The 20,858-nt window shown below is 42.7% G+C and overlaps 1 protein-coding gene across 1 annotated transcript in view; it reads left to right on the top strand.

Annotated features, from left to right (window-relative positions):
• Window positions 1–5,014: 5,014 nt before the first annotated feature.
• The window catches only part of XDH (xanthine dehydrogenase), a 75,161-nt gene continuing 59,317 nt past the window's right edge, over window positions 5,015–20,858 (top strand). Inside the window, exons 1-4 of the mRNA XM_024196766.1 lie at window positions 5,015–5,456; window positions 6,281–6,364; window positions 15,340–15,397; window positions 20,101–20,197. Coding sequence (XP_024052534.1) covers window positions 5,439–5,456; window positions 6,281–6,364; window positions 15,340–15,397; window positions 20,101–20,197 — 257 coding nt within the window. The 5' untranslated portion in view covers window positions 5,015–5,438. The remainder of the gene's footprint in view (window positions 5,457–6,280; window positions 6,365–15,339; window positions 15,398–20,100; window positions 20,198–20,858) is intronic.

The following is a 20,858-nucleotide window of genomic DNA, read 5'->3' as shown; positions in this document are numbered from 1 at the left end:
GGGACAGGGACCTTTGCAGATCACAAAAGGATCAGGAAGAAGAAAGTCCACTACAGCATAGGAATGAGACTGGAGGACTATTAAACTCAGGACACTGTTCATGCCCCTTCCACACTACACACACCTCAGACATGCTAGTGTTTTTGTCCCATACACGCCCTGAAATCCATGTTTCTGAGGCTGAGATGTGGAAGGTAGGGGGATTCTGGTACAACCACATACTTGGACCCATGCTCAGTCACCATTCTAGATGTATCTTAGGTTAACATGGAAGCACTGAGACCTGAAAAGAAGGCATTCTCCATCCAGGGTGTCCAGTTGTGGAATCAATTTCCCAAAGATATTCAACTATTCCAAAGTCTGACTGCTTCTAGCAAATGCTCTTTTTCTCTTCTCCTCTCCCTCTCATTAGTGCCTTCATGCCTTTTTTTCACTGCTTCCTTCTAGGGCACCAATCTACATCACTTTCCTTCAAATCTCCGCTCAGAAGCCACTTCTTTAACTGAGTCTTCCATCACTAATCTGTCCTCCAGTGCTATCCACACATACTCACTTCCCCTATTTCCATTGACAGCAAAATCAGAACAAGCTGCAAAGACACCATAAAAACCCCAAACTTCATCACCTTTATTTGTTGTAACTCTTTCCCTCCATTTCCTCTTCCATCTGTTTGTCAACTGTTGTTATCCTTCCATGTGTTTGCTCAATGTAGATGGTAAATGCCTTAGGGCGGGAACTGTGTCTCCTTACAGTTCTGTACTTTTATGGCACTTGTGATGGGGTATACCAGGCATTTGCTGCCCAGAATGGGAAAATTGAGCTTCCTGCAGGAAAACTCCAGCAGGCACCATCCCTCTACTGACGATCAATCCATGAGAAACCCATCAGTCCCTAACACTAGGATGTGAGTATGTCTGTACCTATAATTGGTGCATGGATATATCTAGGAGTTGTATATGTTGTGACATTCATAACTTTGTTGGTAACTTTAATAAAATGGATAAAAGATAGTGGACCTTGTTCTTGTAATTGTATGTGTTACTTGCCCATGGCTTCATGTGTTCCTGTGAGCTCTAAATCTAAAACAAGCACAGATAACTCTGTTGAATTTGAGACTGTAGCCACCAGAGCTGAACTCATGGATGTTGTCATACAACAACTAAATTTACTTTAAATAAAAATAAAAGGCTACAAAGGGAAGAGCAGCCAGGTCAGGCCTCCAGGGGGTGCCTAGAAAGGCTTCCGATGCTCAGCTGCATGCAGAATCAGCTAGAGTTCATCCTCTAGCATCTAGAAAGGCCAGGAGCAGGCAGAGGTCAATCAGAGCCCAGCCAGCTAGAAAAAAAGGTCTGGCTGCTTTGATAAAGGCCAGATCTGGATGAAGCCAGGATTGGAAAGGCAGGCTCTCCCTGCCTTAACCCAAGTAACCCTTTCCTGGCTTTGGGTCTGTATGAAGGATTAGTGTTTATATTATGGACTTCAATGGTCAGTGGCTATTTTGAGTTGAGATTTACTTTGTTTTCACTAACCTCAGAAGAGGTCTGGACCGAAAGCTGATCTGGCTGGAGGGCTAAGCCACAGAGGCAGCAGATCATTGCAGAACCAGGACCCAAGGGATGTTGGAAAGGAAGAGTCCCTGAAACTCTGCATCCTGACACGAGGAGGGCCTTCTGCTGGTGAGTGCACCGTACAACCACACTGTACATATAATCAGTAATAGTAATCACCTAAAGAATTGGACGATTAATTCACTGCACTTGCTAGATCCACAGGATTAACCAGTCAGACTGCAAAAAATCTTCCATCATTTTTTTGGTTTTAGACTCAGTTTATTTCAAACTCCCCTCTGCACTAGTGATGTAAGGAGTTGTGAGTGTGTGGGAAATGTGAACTCGTAAAATCAACCCACTTCTGAGTTATGAGTGGACAAAGGACACTTTTTACCAGTCAGAAACTTGTTACACTTTCAGTGCCCTACAAAAATAGTGTGGCCAGTAACCAATTTGCTTCTGACACTCAAACTTCTCTTATAGCCTGAGATTAAATATGAGGGTTTTTACACCAAAGGGATGCCTTTTGTTGTTAAAGTTAGAAGGGGATGGTCGTGTGGTTAAACCACTGATATGGGACTTAGAAATTCTTGGATCAGTTCCTTGTCTTGACACAGGATCCATGTGTGGCCTTTGGCAAGTCATTTGAGCTCAGGTCCTCAAAGGTATTTAGGCACCTAACTCCCACTGACTGCAAGTCAGCTGCAGTCAGTGGGAGTTAGATGCCTAAATACCTTTGAAGGTCTGGGCCTGTTGTGTTAATTGGGTCTACAAATTTATCCTAATTGTGAGCTCAACTGTAAGAAGTGAGTGAAAGTTCATGGATGTCACAATAGCCTATCACAACAAATGTTGATGGAAAAAATGACAAAAGTGAGACAGACTGAATGGTACAGACAAAAAGGCCTACGGATATAACTCAAGCACAATGTTAAGACTGTGACTGGTAAACAAAAGGAGTAGAGGACCAGAAAGCAATGAACTCAAACTGGGGTATGAGAGATTGAGTAATTGCTGGACAAAATAATGAAGGGATGGGCTATTTTCCCTTTCACTCCCTTTTGGGATCCTCAAAGAAAGGGATGTTAGGAAAAAAACTGGCTGCTGGAGTGAGCTTCACCATCATGGCCACAGTCTCCTGGGACTCCAGGCCTTCATCATCTTGATCCCGAGGGACGTCCTGACCAGACCAGGCCAGAGAGGTAGCATCGCCACCTCCATCAGCTCTGGCTGAATCCCGAATACCACCTCAGATGTGAAACTTTTTCTCTTCCCCCACCCCCCAAATGTGTCCTTTCCCCTCTCTACCTTATCTCATCTCTTCCCTATCTCTGCCATTTTTCTTTCTGTTTAATAAGAGCCTGGTTTAGCTGGCCAAGACCGCATATTTTGCAACACTACTATAAGCCTGTGATCTGAAAGAGGTAGCTAAAAGCAATGCCCTAAACAACCTGATGTTCATACACATTCACCAGTTCTCATATTAGCTGATAAAATTGTACGCTTTGTCTGTTTTTCCGGCACTGAGATTGCAAGTGAGAGTCAACACCAGAGACAGAAGCTGCGTATTCTACCTTTGCTGTTCTTTCTCTTCTCCTTTTGTGTATGTTTGTCTTCTAGAAAACAGAGGGGGGGGGCATTAACAGGAACAATGACAGTTCCAGACTATGTCAACTAACTTTCCTCTTTTCTCAAAAAACGAGTTAATCCCATCTAAGAGACTGTCAAACAGGTTTTTATTCCTTTTAAAAACTCTCTCCAGCTAAAGGGAAAGGGAACAGGGGATGTTTAAACGAAACCCTTATTTAATACTTCACATTTCAAATGCTTTAACTGTTTTCCCTTCTTTTCTGTATCTTTATCCCAAACCTCGTTTAAAACTGTTTAGTGTTGGACAGCGACTGGATCATGATAACAGCGCTGACTTCTTTGGCCTATTTGTTCCGTCTAAATTCATACAACAGTCAGCATCCTTGGGTGGGATTTTCAAAAACACCTAAGAGACTTAGGGGAACAAATTCCATGTGCTTCTAAATAATTTTGAAAATGTCTTCCTTTATGCCTGAGTTCCCCACCTGTAAAATGGGGATAATAGCACTGCCCTGCATCAACGGGGTGACTGGAGTATAAGTACATTAATGTTTGTGTGGTGCACAAATACTACAGTGATGAGGTCCAGAGCTATACAGATGGATAAAGTAGACAGAGCAAAAATAAGCCTGATAATGAAAAGCTGGTTGCACCCTTACCAATGGGCATGACCCTAAAATATTCAATACAGAGCCTGGCATTACTTAAACAACATGTGATTTACACATGAAATTGTCAGTGTTCTTTGAACATAGAAATAACATCTTGCATTAGGAAAAAAAGGATTAGGAAACTGAAATATGCTTGATTATTAAATTAGTACTCTACATGTTTATAGTATTTTAAGATGGCTTTGATACATTTCCTATGGTTATGACTTGTTACTTGCAATATTACAAACCAATTTTAAAACATTACACTGAATTCGAGGTTGATCCTTTATTACATTAGGATATTGTATATGTACGTGACCACACAGATATATCGACCGAGGTAACAATTCCCTGGAAAAAGATTTGCCTCGAGGGAAAAAAGAATTGTGGCCCATCTAACACTACCATGCAGCCAGGGCCAGCTCCAGGCACCAGCAAAGGGAGCAGGTGCCTGGGGCGGCCAATAGAAAGGGGCGGCACTCCACCCGTTGTCGGGGCGGCACGTCCGGATTGGCGGCACTTCGGCGGAAGCTCAATCGGCCCGCTCCGGATCGGCGGCACTTCGGCGGAAGCTCAATCGGCCTGCTCCGGATTGGCGGCACTTCGGCGGCGGGTCCTTCACTCGCTGTCTTCCTCTTCAGTGGCACTTTGGCGGCAGCTCAATCGGGTTCTTTTTTTTTTTTCCGACGCTTGGCACGGCAAAAAAGCTGGAGCCAGCACTGCATGCAGCAGAATAAGGGATGCAAGGAAACTGGTCTCAACAGCACTTTCAGCACCCATTCAGAATGATACACATGCATTAACTGCAAATGTAGACCAGGCCAAACAGTGTTCAGCCCCATTTCACGAAACCTGCTGAGCAAGTCTTCAAAGTTCTCTGAAATGGGGCTGAAGCTGAACGTTGCTTGCCCTGGGCTATGCTGGCACTTACCCAATGTGCTGCTGAGTCAATGCTGAACCCATTGATGACACATATTGTCCTCAACTCTCCTACTGTGTAGCCCAGGAGATAGAGTGCAGAAAACAAAGTGCTAGTAAAATAATGTATGCACCGATGGTGGCTGCCCTGACAGTCTGCCAGAGTACTCAAAATGAGGCTGCTTCTCAGTGCGGTAGTTGGTTTCAGTTTCTTGGTTTCACTTTTAAAATTGCTTGAGCTGGTCAGAGCAGTTGTGGAAAACAGCTAAAAATGGCTCTTTCCCAGGTATTTTAAAGATGTTAAAGGCAGTTAATACTAGTAAAAGAAGTGCTTGGAAGTGACTGCCTATAAAGAAAGGAACTGAACAAAGGAAAAGTTACAGAAAGCAGAGTAGAGCAAAAAAGATTGGTCATTACACTGTGACCATTTTTCTCTTCGATTTTTGGAACTGTGTTGGAACCTACAAGGTAATTCACATGGATCTAGAAATTAAGATGATGATGATGATTCTTAGGTAAAGAAATGCACAGCAGCACAAGTTTGCCATGCCTTGGTGGAGGGCTTTGTGGAATGCTCTGGAACAGCCACTGAGAAGCCAGGATTAAAACCAAGGAGAATTGAAAGTTGTGTAACAGAGAAACTGGGGAAAAAACAAAAACAAAGAAGGTGAACACAAATTCGTTCCCAGAGAATTGACTGTTTCCTTGTCTTTTGCTGTCATGCCACATGCCAGATCCACATAAGGTAAGGATACAACAAACTAGTAGGGCCAAGCACTCGGAGCCTAAATTTTGCCTAGCCCTTGATCCTTCAAAACGTTTAAACATTTGTGATTTTAAGTATGTGAGTTGCTCCATTGCCCTCTGTGTGGCTACTTACATGCTTAAAGTCACAGGTGCTTAAATGCACTGCTGGATTGGGGCATAAGGACCTAGTTATCTGTAGTCCTTTATAAGCATGCAGAGAGTGGGGTTTTTTTGTTTGTTTATTTCCTTTCATATGGAAAGCACTGCAGTGTTACAAACTGTAAGCGGAAAAATGATGAAATAATCTCACAGTGACTCTGCTAACTGATCTCTGTATATCAAGTGAAAATTAAGAGGGGAAGTCCTCACTGCTTTGATGAGAAAACATCTTATAAAGTTATTGATGCTGAGGTTGGTTGTTGTTGGAAAGGGCAAGTTTAAAAAAATCACAAGTGTTCTTGTTTCAGTGCAGTGATAAATGGTTGGAAAAACTACCTGGAGCTCAAAATGCTGTTAATTCTGTAAACTCTAATAGAGCCAGATTTTTGGGTGCATCAAGAATGGCAGTGTCTTTCTGAATGGAAATGCAATTAAATAGTTTTTCAAATTAATCTATTGCTATATCAGGGGGGCAGGTCACTTTGTTCTTTCAGCTTCTCCTGTTCTATCATTACTGCTGCAGAAGCACTAGCCACTTGCAGCTGGCACGCCTCCAGATTGATTGTTATATAACTTCGGGGTGAAAATATGGTCAAACATTCCTAAGTCGACACACATTGCATGTCTTGATGCCAGTAGTGGTTATTTTCTTATGGTGTGTAGGCCTGCTCTGTGATCTCGAGTGAATTTGGGCAAGTGCACACGATGGCTTCAGATCAACTGGTTTTCTTTGTGAACGGCAAAAAGGTAAGGGAGATTCCAACTTTTTATTCTCTTTGCTCTTGGATCCTGGCTGTGTTAATCATTTTATCATATTCTCTTCCACTGAAGTTTTCTAACAGAGCAGCAACAACAACCTTTAAAGTTAGGGCTGTATCATAATAGTTCTATGGATAGAAATTCCATGCTTGAATAATAGAAGTATAGCAGTGGGAGTATACTACTGACCACCTGACCAGGATGGTGACTGTGATTGTGAAATGTTCAGGGAGATTAGAGAGGCTACAAAAACAGAAAACCCAATAATAATGGGGGTTTCAACTACCCCCGTATTGACTGGGTAATGTCACCTCAGGACAGGGTGCAGAGATAAAATTTCTATTCACCATTAATGACTACTTCTTGGAGCAGCTGGTCCTGGAACCCACAAGGGGAGAGACAATTCTTGATTTATTCCTAAATAGAGCACAGGATCTGGTCCAAGAAGTAACTATAGCTGAACTGCTTGGTAATAACAAGCATATAATTAAATTTAACATCCTTGGGGTGGGGGGACGGATGCCAATGAAACCCACCCACCACAGTAACATTTAACGTCAAAAAAGGAAACTACACAAAAATGAAGACACTATTAAATGGAAATTAAAAAAGAACAATATAATAGAGACTCAAACTAATTGTATAAAAAAACAGTAAGAGAACAAATAAAATGCCACGATGGCTAAACAGCAAAGTAAAAGAGATAGTTAGAGGCAAAAATACTTCAAAAATTGGAAGTCAAATCCTACTGAGGAAAATAGAAAGAAGCATAAACTCTGGCAAGTCAAATGTAAACATATAATTAGGTTGGCAATAAACAAACAAACAAACCTATTTGTAAAGCAACTACCAAAATACATAAAAACTAATAGCAAAAAATGTTTTAAGTACATCAGAAGCAGGAAGCCTCCCAAACAATCAGTAGGGCCAGCGGATGTCAAGGTGCTAAAAGCAGCACTCAAGGAATACAAGGCTGTTGCGGAGAAACTAAATGAATTCTTTCCATCGGTCTTCTCTGCAGAGGATATGAGAGACATTCCCACACTTGAGCCATTCTTTTTAGGTGACAGATCTTAGGAACAGTCCCGGATTGAGGTGTCAGTAGAGAGGAAGTTTTGGAACAAATTGATAATTTAAATAGTAGTAAGTCACCAGGCCCAGGATGGTATTCATCCAAGACATCTGAAGGACCCCAATATGAAATTTCGAAACTACTAACTGTGGTATGTAACCTATCAGCTAAATCAGCCTCTGTACAGATAACTGGAGGATTGCTAATGCACTGCAGATTTTTAAAAAAGACTCCAGAGGTGATCCTAGCAATTGCAGGTCAGTAAGCCTAACGTCAGTACCAGGCAAAATGGCTGAAACTATAGTAAAGAACAGACTTATCAGACACATAGTTGAACACGATTTTTTGGGGAAGAGTCAACGTGGTTTTTATAAAGGGAAATCATGCCTCACCAATCTATTGGAATTCATTGAGGATGTCAACAAGCATGTGGACAAGAGTGATCCAGTAGATATAGTGTACTTGGACTTTCAGAAAACCTTTGACAAGGTCCCAAATCAAAGGCTCTTAAGCAAAGTAAGCAGTCATAGGATAAGTGGGAAGGTCCTCTCATGGATCAGTAACTGCTTAAAAGATAGGAAACACAGAGTAGAAGTAAATGGTAAGTTTTCACAATGGAAAGAGGAAAATAGTAGGGTCCCTCAAGGATCTGTATTGGGACCAGTGCTGTTCAACATATTCATAAATGATCTGAGAAATGGGATAAACAGTGAAGTGGCAAAGTTTACAGATGATACAAAATTACTCAAGATAGTTAAGTCCAAAGAAGACTATGAAGAGTTACAAAGGGATCTCATATAACTGGGTGACTGGGTAACAGAATGGTAGATGAAATTCAGTTATGATAAGTGCAAACTAATGCACATTGGAAAAAATAATCCTAACTATATATATGAAATGATGGGGTCTAAATTGCTCCTGTCACTCAAGAAAGAGATTTTGGAGTCATTGTGGATAGTTCTCTGAAAACATCCGCTCAGTGGGCAAAAGCGATCAAAAAAGCTAACAGAATGTTAGGAACCATTAGGAATGGGATATATAATAAAACAGACAATATCATAATGCCACTATATAAATCAACGGTATGCCCTCTTTTTGAATACTGCGTGCAGTTCTGGTCGCCCCATCTCAGCAAAGATATATTAGAATTGGAAGAGATACAGAAAAGGGCAACAAAAATGATTAGAAGTATGGAACAGCTTCCATATGAGGAGAGATTAGGAATACTGGGACTGTTCATTTTAGAGAAGAGATTATTAAAGGGGGCTATTTTAGAGGTCTATCAAATCATGATGTGGAGGAAGTGAGTAGGGAAGTGTTATTTACCCCTTTACATAATACAAGAACCTAGGGTCAGCTGATGAAATTAATATGCAGCAGTTTTAAAACAAACATAAGGAAGCACTTCTTTACATAATGCACAGTCAACCTGAGGAACTTGCTGTGAGGGGATGTTGTGAAAGTCAAAAGTATAACTGACTTCAAAAGAGAATTAGATTGGAGGATAGGTCCATCAATGGCTATTAGACAAGATGTTGAGGGACGCAAACCTATGCTCTGGATGTCCTTAAACCTCTGACTGCCAGAAGCTGGGACTGGGCAACAGGAGATGGATCACTTGATAATTACCCATTCTGTTCATTCCCTCTGAAGCACTGGCCATTGTTGGAAGACATCGCTGCACTTTAATAGCATTTCTTAGAAAGTTACTTTACCATAAAAGTAAAGATGTGCACTAATTTTATGTAATTACTTTAAACCGTTTCAATAGCCAAAGCAGATCTGAAGAAGGCTGCTGAAGATGTGTGTGTGTGTGTGTGTGTGTGTATATACAATATATTCAAGATGACTGTGCTTCGGAGTAGGCAATAAGAAATTGAATTCAAGTCAAACATTCATCCCATCTGCATTTAAACAGCTGGAATACAGTTTACAATCAAACTGGTTTTGCACTAATAAAAACTCATACATTGCGCCGATCAGATACCAATGATCGCCCAAGAGGTGGCTGCCTTTCAGAGGTGGGTGGTGTGATTCCTGCACACAGTGGAACAGTGAATTCCGTTTTTAACAGCATCTCCTCACTGTTTAATGCTAACCATGATTGTGGTCTGCATCCTTCAAGGCACTGAAACAAGTCAGGACTGCCACTCTACTGCACTCTCAATAGAATTTACCTATGTCCGTGTTCAGTTTGGGGCAAACCCTGCCCCTCTTTTTATGGCAGTTGATACAATGAGACCAGTGAAGTGCTACTGCCCAGAGACTAGCATGGTGGGAAGCCATGTCGAGGTGTGCACCCCCTGTGCATTGTGGAGCACAGATCTATGGAGATTTCTTGCACACTGCTCAGGAGTAGAGCAGGAGTTGGGGCTGGGCCAGAGAACCAGTACACTGATTCACTGGCCTTTCTTTCCCATGGAGAGAACATACTGTATGGTTTCTAGGTTCAGAGGCTGTAGTAGTGACTGTGCTGCTGTTCTGCATTCTGGGGGCAGGATTCCTATCATCCCAGTTTTCACCTAACAAGGCTGTGCGCTGTGGAGTTAATCAGCTTGGTCGTGCTGTGCATGAGGGCAGGATATGACCCTATCCCCACTAGAGATGGGGCTGAGCTGTGAGTTTGATTCCCAATCTGGATTTGGATCCAAACTTCCCTAAGATTTCGGGGATGTTTGAAGTCAAGAGCTCTGGTTTGTACCAAAGAGTGTGCTGAGCCATGACGTTTGGATCTGAGCCTACCCAACGTCTGAGGAGAGCTGAGGTTTGGTGTAGAGTGTTCTGGCAGACGCCATTCTTTAGTTCTCTGGTTGGAAATAGGGGTTGATCATGAGGCTGCTTATGCAAGTGTGTCAAGACATAACACAGCAGAAGGACCGAGTCAGCAGAGAACTTGGTTGGTGGCACTCTTCTTCCATTGCCTATTGGAACTGTAATTGTAAGGGATTGCTCCTGAAATCAATGGGGATTATTTCATTTTGCACTGTACAGGAGTATGGGTGTGAGGTACTCAGATCCTATTTGAAGGGTCAAGTACCTAAGCAGACAGAATGAATATTGGGGTCCTATAATGCTACACACTGTGCAACACATAAGTAAACATTATTTCCACCCAAAGAGTTTAAACGCCAATTAGAGACGATACAAATGAGCCTAACAAACAGTTGGGGGGAAGACCTGAGGGAGGACAAAAATAATGGTAATAAATTCAGGTAGTTACATAGATTAACAGTGTTCACAGCAGTGTCATAAGGCAGGGCCAACAAGATGGGCCTTGTTCTGATCTCACAGTAGTTTTACCCTGGGGGACTCTATTGAATGCAGTGAAGTCACTCCTGACTTACACAGGTGTGTGGTCTGATTCAAGCCCTGGGTTTGATCCCGAGTGGTACTGAGCAACATAACTCCTATTAGGCCTGATACGCCTCCTGCTTACACAAGTTTTACGTTTAGGCAACGCCATTTACTGCTGCTTTACAACGATAGGAGTAAGAGGTGAATCTGGTCTATTGACTTGAAAAGGAGGTGTAGTGAGGGTGCCCAGCATGTTACATATTTGCTCCAATGATGAGGGGCCGCTTCCATTCCAAGGCCCCAGCTTGGCAAAGATTTAACTTTCGTGGCACTTACGCACATGCTTAAGTGCTTTGTTGAATAACTGGTGTCCAAAGGCTTTGCTGAATCAGGGCCTAAGCCCATATTTTCAGCCATTTACAACTTCCCAAATAATGGACATCTGGTGATGAGACTTCTTGTGTTTATTCTTGGTCCACAACTGCATATTTTTAGGAAAGTCTCAAGAAAACCTATTTGGCCATTTTGGGTTTATTGAAGCATTAAGAAAATTGTTCAGTGGCTTATTTTTTATGCCTGGATAACTCAAAAAGAGCTTTGCTTGAAAGGGCGAGGCCCGGCACGTGCATAGACCACAGAAAGGGATGTGGATTTTGCTGTGCTTGACAATAGTGTGATTCAAAAATAGTAATTCTCAGAATGATCTGAAATAGGGAACTGCTTCTCATTACTGAAATAAACACATAATGAGGTACCATTTTCTGCAGGTGGAATGGAGGCCACTAGCCACTGGAGGCCAGAATGGCAGCCATGAATACTGCCCCCAGGTTGGGAGAGGGGATTCTATGCCCCTACTCACCAGAGCAGTTCTCACACAAAGACTTGCAGCCTGTTTACTTGGGTTTTGTGTGTGTGTGGCAGGGGAGGGGGGTGAATTTCACCCGTCAGTTTCAGCAATTGCTTAGTGGCAGTGTGAGACGGAGCACGCTGGAATGTAGGTGCCTTTTAGATTGAATGCTTATTTAAAAAAACAAATCAAGGTTGTGAGATGCCAGCCCCTTCCTACAGATTGTTGCAGTGAAGATTCTAGAATTAGAATCCCACAAAAGTCAGGAAATTCAGAGTCAGGTATGTTGGCGTATATATCCAGCTATCATAACTAGCGTTGTGTGAAAAAAATAGGGCCTGATTTGCTGTGGGAATCTAAACTCTGAAATTCTGGACTTTCGTGTGATTATAACTTAATTTTGCATTACCGTAGGCTTTTAAAAATTACAGAATGAGTATGTTACAATATGAACCAACTTTGTGTATCTTACTGTTTAAATTTGGTCCCAGTGTAACCTGAAAGGCTCAGCAGCATGTTAACGAAAATCTGACTTTGCAAGTATGTTACTCTACTTTCACAGATCACGTGCAGAAAACAGGTTGATGTGCACCTTCACACTGATGCCATTACAATCTTTGGAACTTTGTCCTTGAAAGGAGCCAGCATTACTGAGATATGTATGGTAATCAGGGATGAAAGTAACTTAACGGATTTACCAGTATGCAGGCTGGCTGGGCTTCTAGGCAAGGGGCGGGGCCTCTGGCAGAAGGGGTGGGGCTGGGTCCAGACTCCCCCAGCCAGCCCTTTAGCGCTGCCTGGCCCGTGCCGCCCGGGGCTCCGGTGGCAATTTAAAGGGCCAGGTGCTCTGGCTGCCGCTGGGAGCTGTGGGCTAGCTGCTCCTCCCCTGCCCCCCCATCAGCGGCCCAGCCGGTACAGTCAGCTGTGTACCGGGGGCCACTTTCTCACCCGTGTGCCGTACCAGACCGTACTGGCTTACTTTCATCTCTGATGGTAATCCCCACACTTAATATACTTTCAGGGGAATGCTGCAAATACCTCTGTGATGCCAGTCACTTGAAAAGATTATATTTGTAAAGATTTGAATAGTGATGAGTGCCAGAGTCCATTTGCCGGGCAAATTATCTGTTTTATGGTCACAAATATAGGAGCTGTATATGTAACCGCTGCCCAACTACATTTTGCAGGAGCCAATTATGAAAATGTGGATCTTATGGGAAAAAAAGCTCAAAGTACAGAAGGTGGTAAATTATCTTATCTTGAAGGGGGGAAGACAAGGTTCTAAAAGCGCCTTTTGCTTCAATCAGACTTTCAAAACTGAGAGAGATTATCTTAAATAAACTGCAGTGACTGTACTTAGGACTCCTACATTGTAAGAGTCAAGAATACATTATCACATCCTATATGTAACTTTACTGGAAATGTGCCTTGATACTCTGTTAATACCGACGGAGCAAAACAAGCGCTGCAGGCCAGAAGAAAACAAATAAAGAACTTTGATTTCTGACCACAGGGAGAAAATTCAAGTTGAACCTAGTTTTAAATCTGATAAAATAGGTAACAGTAAACAACATTATTAAAAATCAAGACTGAGTTGACTAAATTGCACAGATCAAGCTTCCCCCACACCAAAATCTGCCTTGTCCAGGTTCAAGATGGTTATTAATGTAACAACTTTTAATATAACATTAAAAAATGAAGCCAGATAAACTTCATGTCAAGTCAGAATCAGTGCTGAATCTTAGGTTGTATCCCCAGATCCAACAAGAATTAAATAGCTTGTTACCTTAATAAATAACATCTACCAAGAATGAAACATCTTATCTTAATAAATAACTTCCTAAGGTCAGCATTTGGGTTTAAGTGAGTATTTAGCTCAGTATTAGAGATGGGCATAAACCAAATCCTGATCCAGGCAATCGTGAACTTTGGATCACTTAACATTTCTTTGCTCATCTGAACCAAACCTCTGAACTTCTTGAGGGTCTCACATCACTAACAGAATTTATTTACATACGTCCAAACCTATTAGAACATGGTGTTTGGACCAGGGCTTCTGCAGGAGAGATAATGGAATAAACTCCTAGATGCCAAGTGCTTTGTCCCTCCTTAGTCTATGTCTACATTACGAAGTTAAGTCTACTTAAATTATGTCGACATACAGCCACCGCTGTAATTAAACTGCTCCTGTATGTCCACAATATGCTCCTTGTGTCAGCAGAGCACATCCACAGTAGCAGCTCTTGTGTTGACACAGAGCAGTGCACCGTGGGTAGCTATCCCACTGTGCGACTGGCCACAGGGTGTTTTGGGAAGGGATTTCAATGTCTCACGGGGGCAGGTGCAGAGTCACATGATGGTTTCTCAATCCCATTGTTCCATGGGCATCCTACTAGATTGCCAGCCACTTTTCAACTGCCCTGGTAACCTGCAACCCAGCCGTCTCTGTCAGAACGCATGGATCCTGCATTGCTGTTCAGTATTGTGCTGTGCGTTATGAACACAAGTCTATAAGAGGAGCTCAATGGGGGGCTATTCGGCTGAGGGATGCCTTGAAGGAGTATATTAACACGGAACCACAGTAATGTGTGTTGCCGTAGTGTGCTGAGCCTGGCATTGTTTGTTTGTACTGTGCTATGAACCTTGTAATGATTGCTGTGTGTGCCTGAAAAGTAGCGCATTTTAAATCACTTCTTAAAGTAGCACTCAATAATATGACCAAACTGACATTGCTGAACACTAACACAAGAAGCCCACAGAAGTGTGTGTGAGAGAGAGACAGTGTGTGTGTTGGGCAAGTAAGGCAGAAGCTGGTGCACAGACAGGTGCCCCCCTGAACTCCCACCCCAGCTCAGTGGAGACCAGTACACTGGCGGGGGAGGGGGACACCCAGACACCAGCCCCCGCCTCCCTCCCCGGCTCTGCACAGCACAGCAGTCTCTCTTTCCACCCCCAGCATCAGCCCACCCTGTCTGCCTGCTGCTGCGGTCCTACTGCCGGGGAGAGCAGGATTCCACCTTAATGTTTTGAATCTGTGATTCCCTCCAAGTTCTCCCACAGCTTCCTCTGCCCACAGACAGAGGAGATCCACCCCGTCCCCTGTAGTCCAGGCAGGAGTGCGTTTGCTGTCAGGGAGCGAGCATGCTCAGCTGGGCAGTAGCTATGTGAGCTCTCTGTGTTGAGCAATTTCAAAACTTCCTGTGGCTTTGAAAGGGGAGGGGCACATGTCCGTGTAGCTGGCACCAGGGCCGTGGAGTTCAAAACAGTGAGCAGAGAAGTCACGTTGGGCATTGTGGGATATCTCCTGGAACTCAGTTACGGCAGCGTAAGGAATGCAGTGTCTACACTGACACTGCCTCACTCTAACTATGTAGCAAAAAGGTCTATGCCTCTCATTGAGGTGGTTTTATTTTGTCAGCGGAGCAGGAGAGTTAAATCAGTGAGTACACCTCCATTGTTTTGTTGACAAAAGCTGCCTTTTGTTGACAAAACTGTGTAGTGTAGATAAGGCCTTAATATGCTCCTAAATCTGTTTCTGGGACACTCCACTTTCCTGACCTCTCTTGTGCTATATAAGCAGATCTTAAAAGTGACAGGCAGTGGGAGAAGGGACAAAGTTCACTGGTGTAATGCCGTTGATGTGAACAGAGTTGCACCAGGACTGAAGTTCATCTTCAGAGTTTGTATGTCTGTCTCTTTAGGTATATAAATCTTGATTATATGTTTTACAATACTTTTCTCTTCTTTCAGGTGGTGGAAAAAAATGTGGATCCAGAAACAACTTTACTGACCTACCTACGGAGAAAATGTATCCAATGTCAGGAAGAACGGTATAAGGTTTCAAATGGTTACGGCATTTCATTGTTGTTAACTGTTGCTATCCAACCCTAAACAGACAGTGTGTTTGGGGGTGAGAGCTGTATGCAGGTTGGTATTATTTTGGACTGTGAGATCATCAGCTCATCTAAGTTAAGCAGCATCAAATCTAGCTAGTACTTGGAAGGGAAGCCTCCGATAGTTGCTACTGATTCAAGATACGACAGGGAGAGAGAATCATACAAAAAAGAGGCCCATAAAATTGAGAGAACAGTTAATTTCTAGTCACATATAAACTGCGTAGCAATTTCCTCACTGACAAATTAAGGCTGTTTCCATTTATGTTTCAATACATCAAAGCCATCGGTGCAAAGAGATTCCCAATTTAGACTCTATGTCCCTTTACAAGGGTGTAGTTCGCACTTACCCCAGGCTTGCTGCCACGTTCTGGCAGGTGCACAGGGTTTGGAGGAGGAAGAAGGACATTAGCCATATTTGTTTTGGGTGTGGGGCACCAGCCGGCTTGTGCTCAGGGAGAGCTAACAGCAGCGTTCTGTCTGGATGCAGCATGGGTGCACAAGGGAGGGGGGAAGAAAGAGAGAGGACACAGCAGCCATCTCCAGGCACTCCTGTTCACGAAGAGTCACCATTTGGTCCTAGGTGTTTGAGCTTGTTAATGTCTAATTCAAATAATTTAATGTTTGGGATGATCATATTCTGTGAGGAAAGCTCCTGATTCCGTTGTTTTCTTAAAAATCCAGAGTTTATGGAAAGTCTACATCAGGGGTTGGCAACCTTTCAGAAGTGGTGTGCCGAGTCTTCACTCTAATTTGAGGTTTCGCGTGCCAGTAATACATTTTAATATTTTTAGAAGGTCTCTTTCTATAAGTCTAGAATATATAACTAAACTATTGTTGTATGTAAAGTAAATAAGGTTTTTTAAATGTTTAAGAAGCTTCATTTAAAATTAAATTAAAATGCAGAGCCCTCCGGACCAGTGGCCAGGACCCAGGCAGTGTGAGTGCCACTGAAAATCAGCTCGCGTGCTGCCTTCGGCACACGTGCCAGAGGTTGCCTACCCCTGGTCTACATGGTGAATTCTGGCTCCTTGGGGAGCTTTTCACCCACATCCTAATAAAACTGACGTGACATTGGCAGAGAAAACCCTTAGATTATGCCTTGATGGATTTCCATGAACAAGCTGTGTTCTGCTATAGTAGACACATGGTTGTGCAGAGAATCAGTTTCATGTCAATTCCAGTGGGAACCTCAATGACATTAGTATGAAAGGGCCCAATCCTGCTCTCATTGAAGTCAATTTGCCATGGACTTCAACAGTGGAGGAGCAAGCCTAAATTGATTATCTCAGCGTGGCCATATATTTACTGCAATCAAAGGCGGTTTCTCCTTGAAAATCAGTTCTGTCTTCCTTTACAGTGCCCGATCCAGTTCACTATAAACAATGATAAATAGTTATAAGTAATAATATATGATTTTGACACAGCACCTCTCATCCTAGAGGCTTGCAAAAGTTTGTCTTCTGACATTCCTCAGGTAAACCCAGATGATTTGTGGATGATATGAAAAGCCCTAATATGTTTCTGGGCTTAAGTGGGCATTTTTCCTGGGTTTGATGCTGCATGTTCTCTCTGTGCAAGAAACTCCTGTTGAGATCAATGGGATTTCAGTATACAAAGGGCTTATGGGACTGCGCCCTGAGTTAAGACTGCTAGGAGGATCCAATATACTCAGGGTGAAATTCAACCTGAGCAAGAATTGATTGGAGAGAGAAAATCACCACTAGAATAGTCTTGTAGATTCTTCCCATATCATCTTGTTGTGAGGTATAGGAGATGCTCTCCACCCCTGTGGATGAGGTCATGGGGCCAGCCCATGCATTTGGTGGATCCCCCTGTGCCTCTCTACTGGCTTTGGCTCCCAGCACCTCCTTCCTTTGGGCTCCATTAGAACTTCCCTTGGCTGTGGCTGCCCCAGGACCCTTTGCAGGAGATGTCCCCATGGAAAAGGTAATACAACCCCAGGAAATAAGAACTCATTTATTTTCGTGCATGCACTCGTACTTTTTTTTGCATGTGTGATGTATTTGCTCGTGTATATTCATCTTTCTGTATGTGCAATAAACTGACATATGGGTGATGGATTTACGGAGTAGACGACCTCAATGGGAGATGTGCTCAAGTACCTTGCTAAATCGAGGCCTTACTTTAATTCCTGTTGTTATCCATGAATCTCCATAGCTATTGCACTTGTAGGAGAGAATTTCTGTTTTCATCAACCCTTTTTGGTTACATTGTTTCTACAGACTCCTGAATTTGACCATCAGAAACAAATTTTGAAAACTGGGCTGTCAAGGCTGTATCCCCACTTTGAACTTTAGGGTACAAATGTAGGGGCCTGCATGAAAACTTCTAAGCTTATCTACCAGCTTAGCTTTGGTCCGCTGCCACCATCACAAGAATTCCCTCCCTGGGAAGCCTTGAGAAACCTTTCACCAATTCCCTGGTGAACACAGATCCAAACCCCCTTGGATCTTAAAACAAGGAGAAATTAACCATTCCCCCTCCTTCCTCCCACCAACTCCTGGTGAATACAGATCCAAACCCCCTTGGATCTTAAAACAAGGAGAAATCAATCTGGTTCTTAAAAAAGAAGGCTTTTAATTAAAGAAAAAGGTAAAAATCATCTCTGTAAAATCAGTATGGGAAATAACTTTACAGGGTAATCAAACTTAAAGAGCTCAGAGGACCCCCCTCTGTCTTAGGTTCAAAGTACAGCAAAACAAAGATAAACACTCTGGTAAAAGGTACATTTACAAGTTGAGAAAACAAAGTAAATCTAAGACGCCTTGCCTGGCTTTTTACTTACAAGTTTGAAATAGGAGAGACTTGTTTAGAAAGATGGGGAGAACCTGGATTGATGTCTGGTCCCTCTCAGTCCCAAGAGCGAACCACCCCTTAAAACAAAGAGCACACACAAAAGCCTTTCCCCCCCCAAGATTTGAAAGTATCTTGCCCCCTTATTGGTCCTTCGGGTCAGGTGTCAGCCAGGTTACCCGAGCCTCTTAACCCTTTACAGGTAAAAGGATTTGGAGTCTCTGTACACAGAGAGCTGTTACCCTTCCCTTTATAGTTATGACATGGGCTCTAAATCTGTCTGACTAAAATTGGCTACCTATGTTTTTGCTGACTTAGTTTTCTCAAGTTATATGTTTTTGTGTGTACCAGCACCTACCTTTTTGCTCACTTACTTGTTCCACATGTTTGTATTGGTGTCAAAGTCTCAGATGCAGGTACACAAACATATACCCACATAGAACCTGCTTCAGTACAGAACCACCCCTCCACCCCACACACACTGACTTCAACATCCCTGGTTTTCATCTATTGCCTCACACTGGAACCCATATGGGGTATCATCAAACAGCTACAACTCATATTTGATGGGGACCACATCCTGAAACAAATCTTTCCTGAACCCCCTTTTTTGGCCTTCAAACAACTCCCCCAACCTTGTCAAGCTCATCATCAGAACCAGGCTCCCCACAGACCAGGATCCACCAACTCAAAGCGGCACCAGACCCTGCCAGAACAATAGATGCAAAACCTGCAGACATATCTCCACTGCTACAATGATCAATACACCCCACAACACACCTTTCAAGATCCATGGGTCCTACACATGCTTATTGCAACATGTTGTGTATCTCATCCAGTGCACTAAATGCCCCATAACAAATCTGCGGGTGAAATCAGCCAATCACTACACTCTTGAATGAACTCACACAGAAAAATGATAAAAGACAAAAACACTACATCACCCTTGGGTAAACATTTTTGACAAAGCGATCACTCCATACCTGATCTTTCAGTACTTGTCCTCAAAGGAAACCTGCACAACACCTTCAAAAGGTGAGCCTGGGAACTTAAATTCATAACAAGACATTAAAAATCATGGACTTGACAGAGATGCTGGTTTCATGGCTCATTACAATTTGTAACACACCTGCCTGCTAATCTGCAATAGTCCACTTCAAACCCCTTTTGAATAACAGTCTAATTCTTATTGCCCACTCCATTTCAAGTGGCTGCCTACAACGTGTACCCCTTATACTTAACAGTCAGCCCCAACTTGTGTCTAGCTCAGACACTCTGATTTCCTTCCCCAGACCTGAAGAAGAGCTTTGTGTAGCTCTAAACCTTGTACCTTCCACCCACAGATGTTGGTCCAGTAAACTATATTACTTCACCTTCCTTGTCTCTCTCTTTTCCCGGGACCAATATGCATACAACAATACTGCAAAAAACAAACAAACAAAAAGCCAACTTTCAGCAGTATTTCCTTCCGCACCCCCCCCTTTTTTTTTGGTCAAAATTTGAAAAGTTATTGAAAAATGTCAAGATTCAAAAAATTGTAACCAGCTCTAATAAGCATATTAGGTAGTTAACTGCCTTATTATCAGATCTTCATGTGTCAATCCTGTAGTCTTCACGTCAGTATTTGAGGCTTTTCTTCTGTAAAAACTAAGTTGTTGATAAGGGAAAATGTAAAGAAAATTAGGAACTCAGTTTTCAGCCAGAACCTTTGGAAAACTTTGGCTGTAAAAGGGTTGTGGGCTGTACATTTGCCAGGGCTATTGTTATGCTTCTGTATTTTCCTTAACCTTTGTTCTCTCAGTGGGGCTCCCTGGAACCAAGCTAGGCTGTGGAGAAGGTGGATGTGGTGCTTGCACTGTTATGATATCCAAGTTTGACAACTCCCAGAAGAAAATCATGTATCCTTTGCAAGCTGAACCTGTAAACTGAGAGGGAAATGAAAATAGTCATGAATTCAGGTTTTTCCCTCCGGGATGCAGCATGTTTATGATTAAAGAAATGTTGTTACATAATGTTATGTTTCTGCCAAAGCCTCAATCCACAATTCAGGACATAAACTCAGCAGGTACAAGAAGTTATTTCCTCCAACAGTATTGTACAATGCTTATGAAGATTTTACATCTTGCCTTGAAGGATGAGCACAGGCTCTTGTGACAGACCAGATGGCAGCTTAGATGGCCTTTCCCGAAATGGTAACCTTTATAACCCTAATGTAGCACTCTCCTGTTGCAATGCAGCCCCGCTTTTGCCCTGGCAAGAATAAAATTACAATTACCCTGCTAGGATCTTTATTACTATTACATTTTTGGAATCATCTGGCTTCTGTGTGTCTGTCGATATCCACTGTATCTGCAGCTATCCATTTAATCTGCAAAACAATTCTTTCTGTTTGGCACATGGAATTATGTCCTTCTTAGTTCTTGATCGTTTGTGGAGCTAAGCAATGAAATCAGACCAAGAAGAAGTAAAACACGTATTATTCTTTCTGTGGAGAATGGCAGAAACTTCAAATAGTGAAAATGCCATGGATATTTTACCATGGGTTGGTGAACATCTCTA

This window comes from Terrapene carolina, unplaced genomic scaffold (assembly GCF_002925995.2).
Source record: "Terrapene carolina triunguis isolate 2854851 unplaced genomic scaffold, T_m_triunguis-2.0 Scaffold406, whole genome shotgun sequence".
Classification (NCBI taxonomy): Eukaryota; Metazoa; Chordata; order Testudines; family Emydidae; genus Terrapene; species Terrapene triunguis.
Note: the sequence above shows the minus strand (reverse complement) of the source record. Positions and strands in the feature narration are given on the sequence as shown.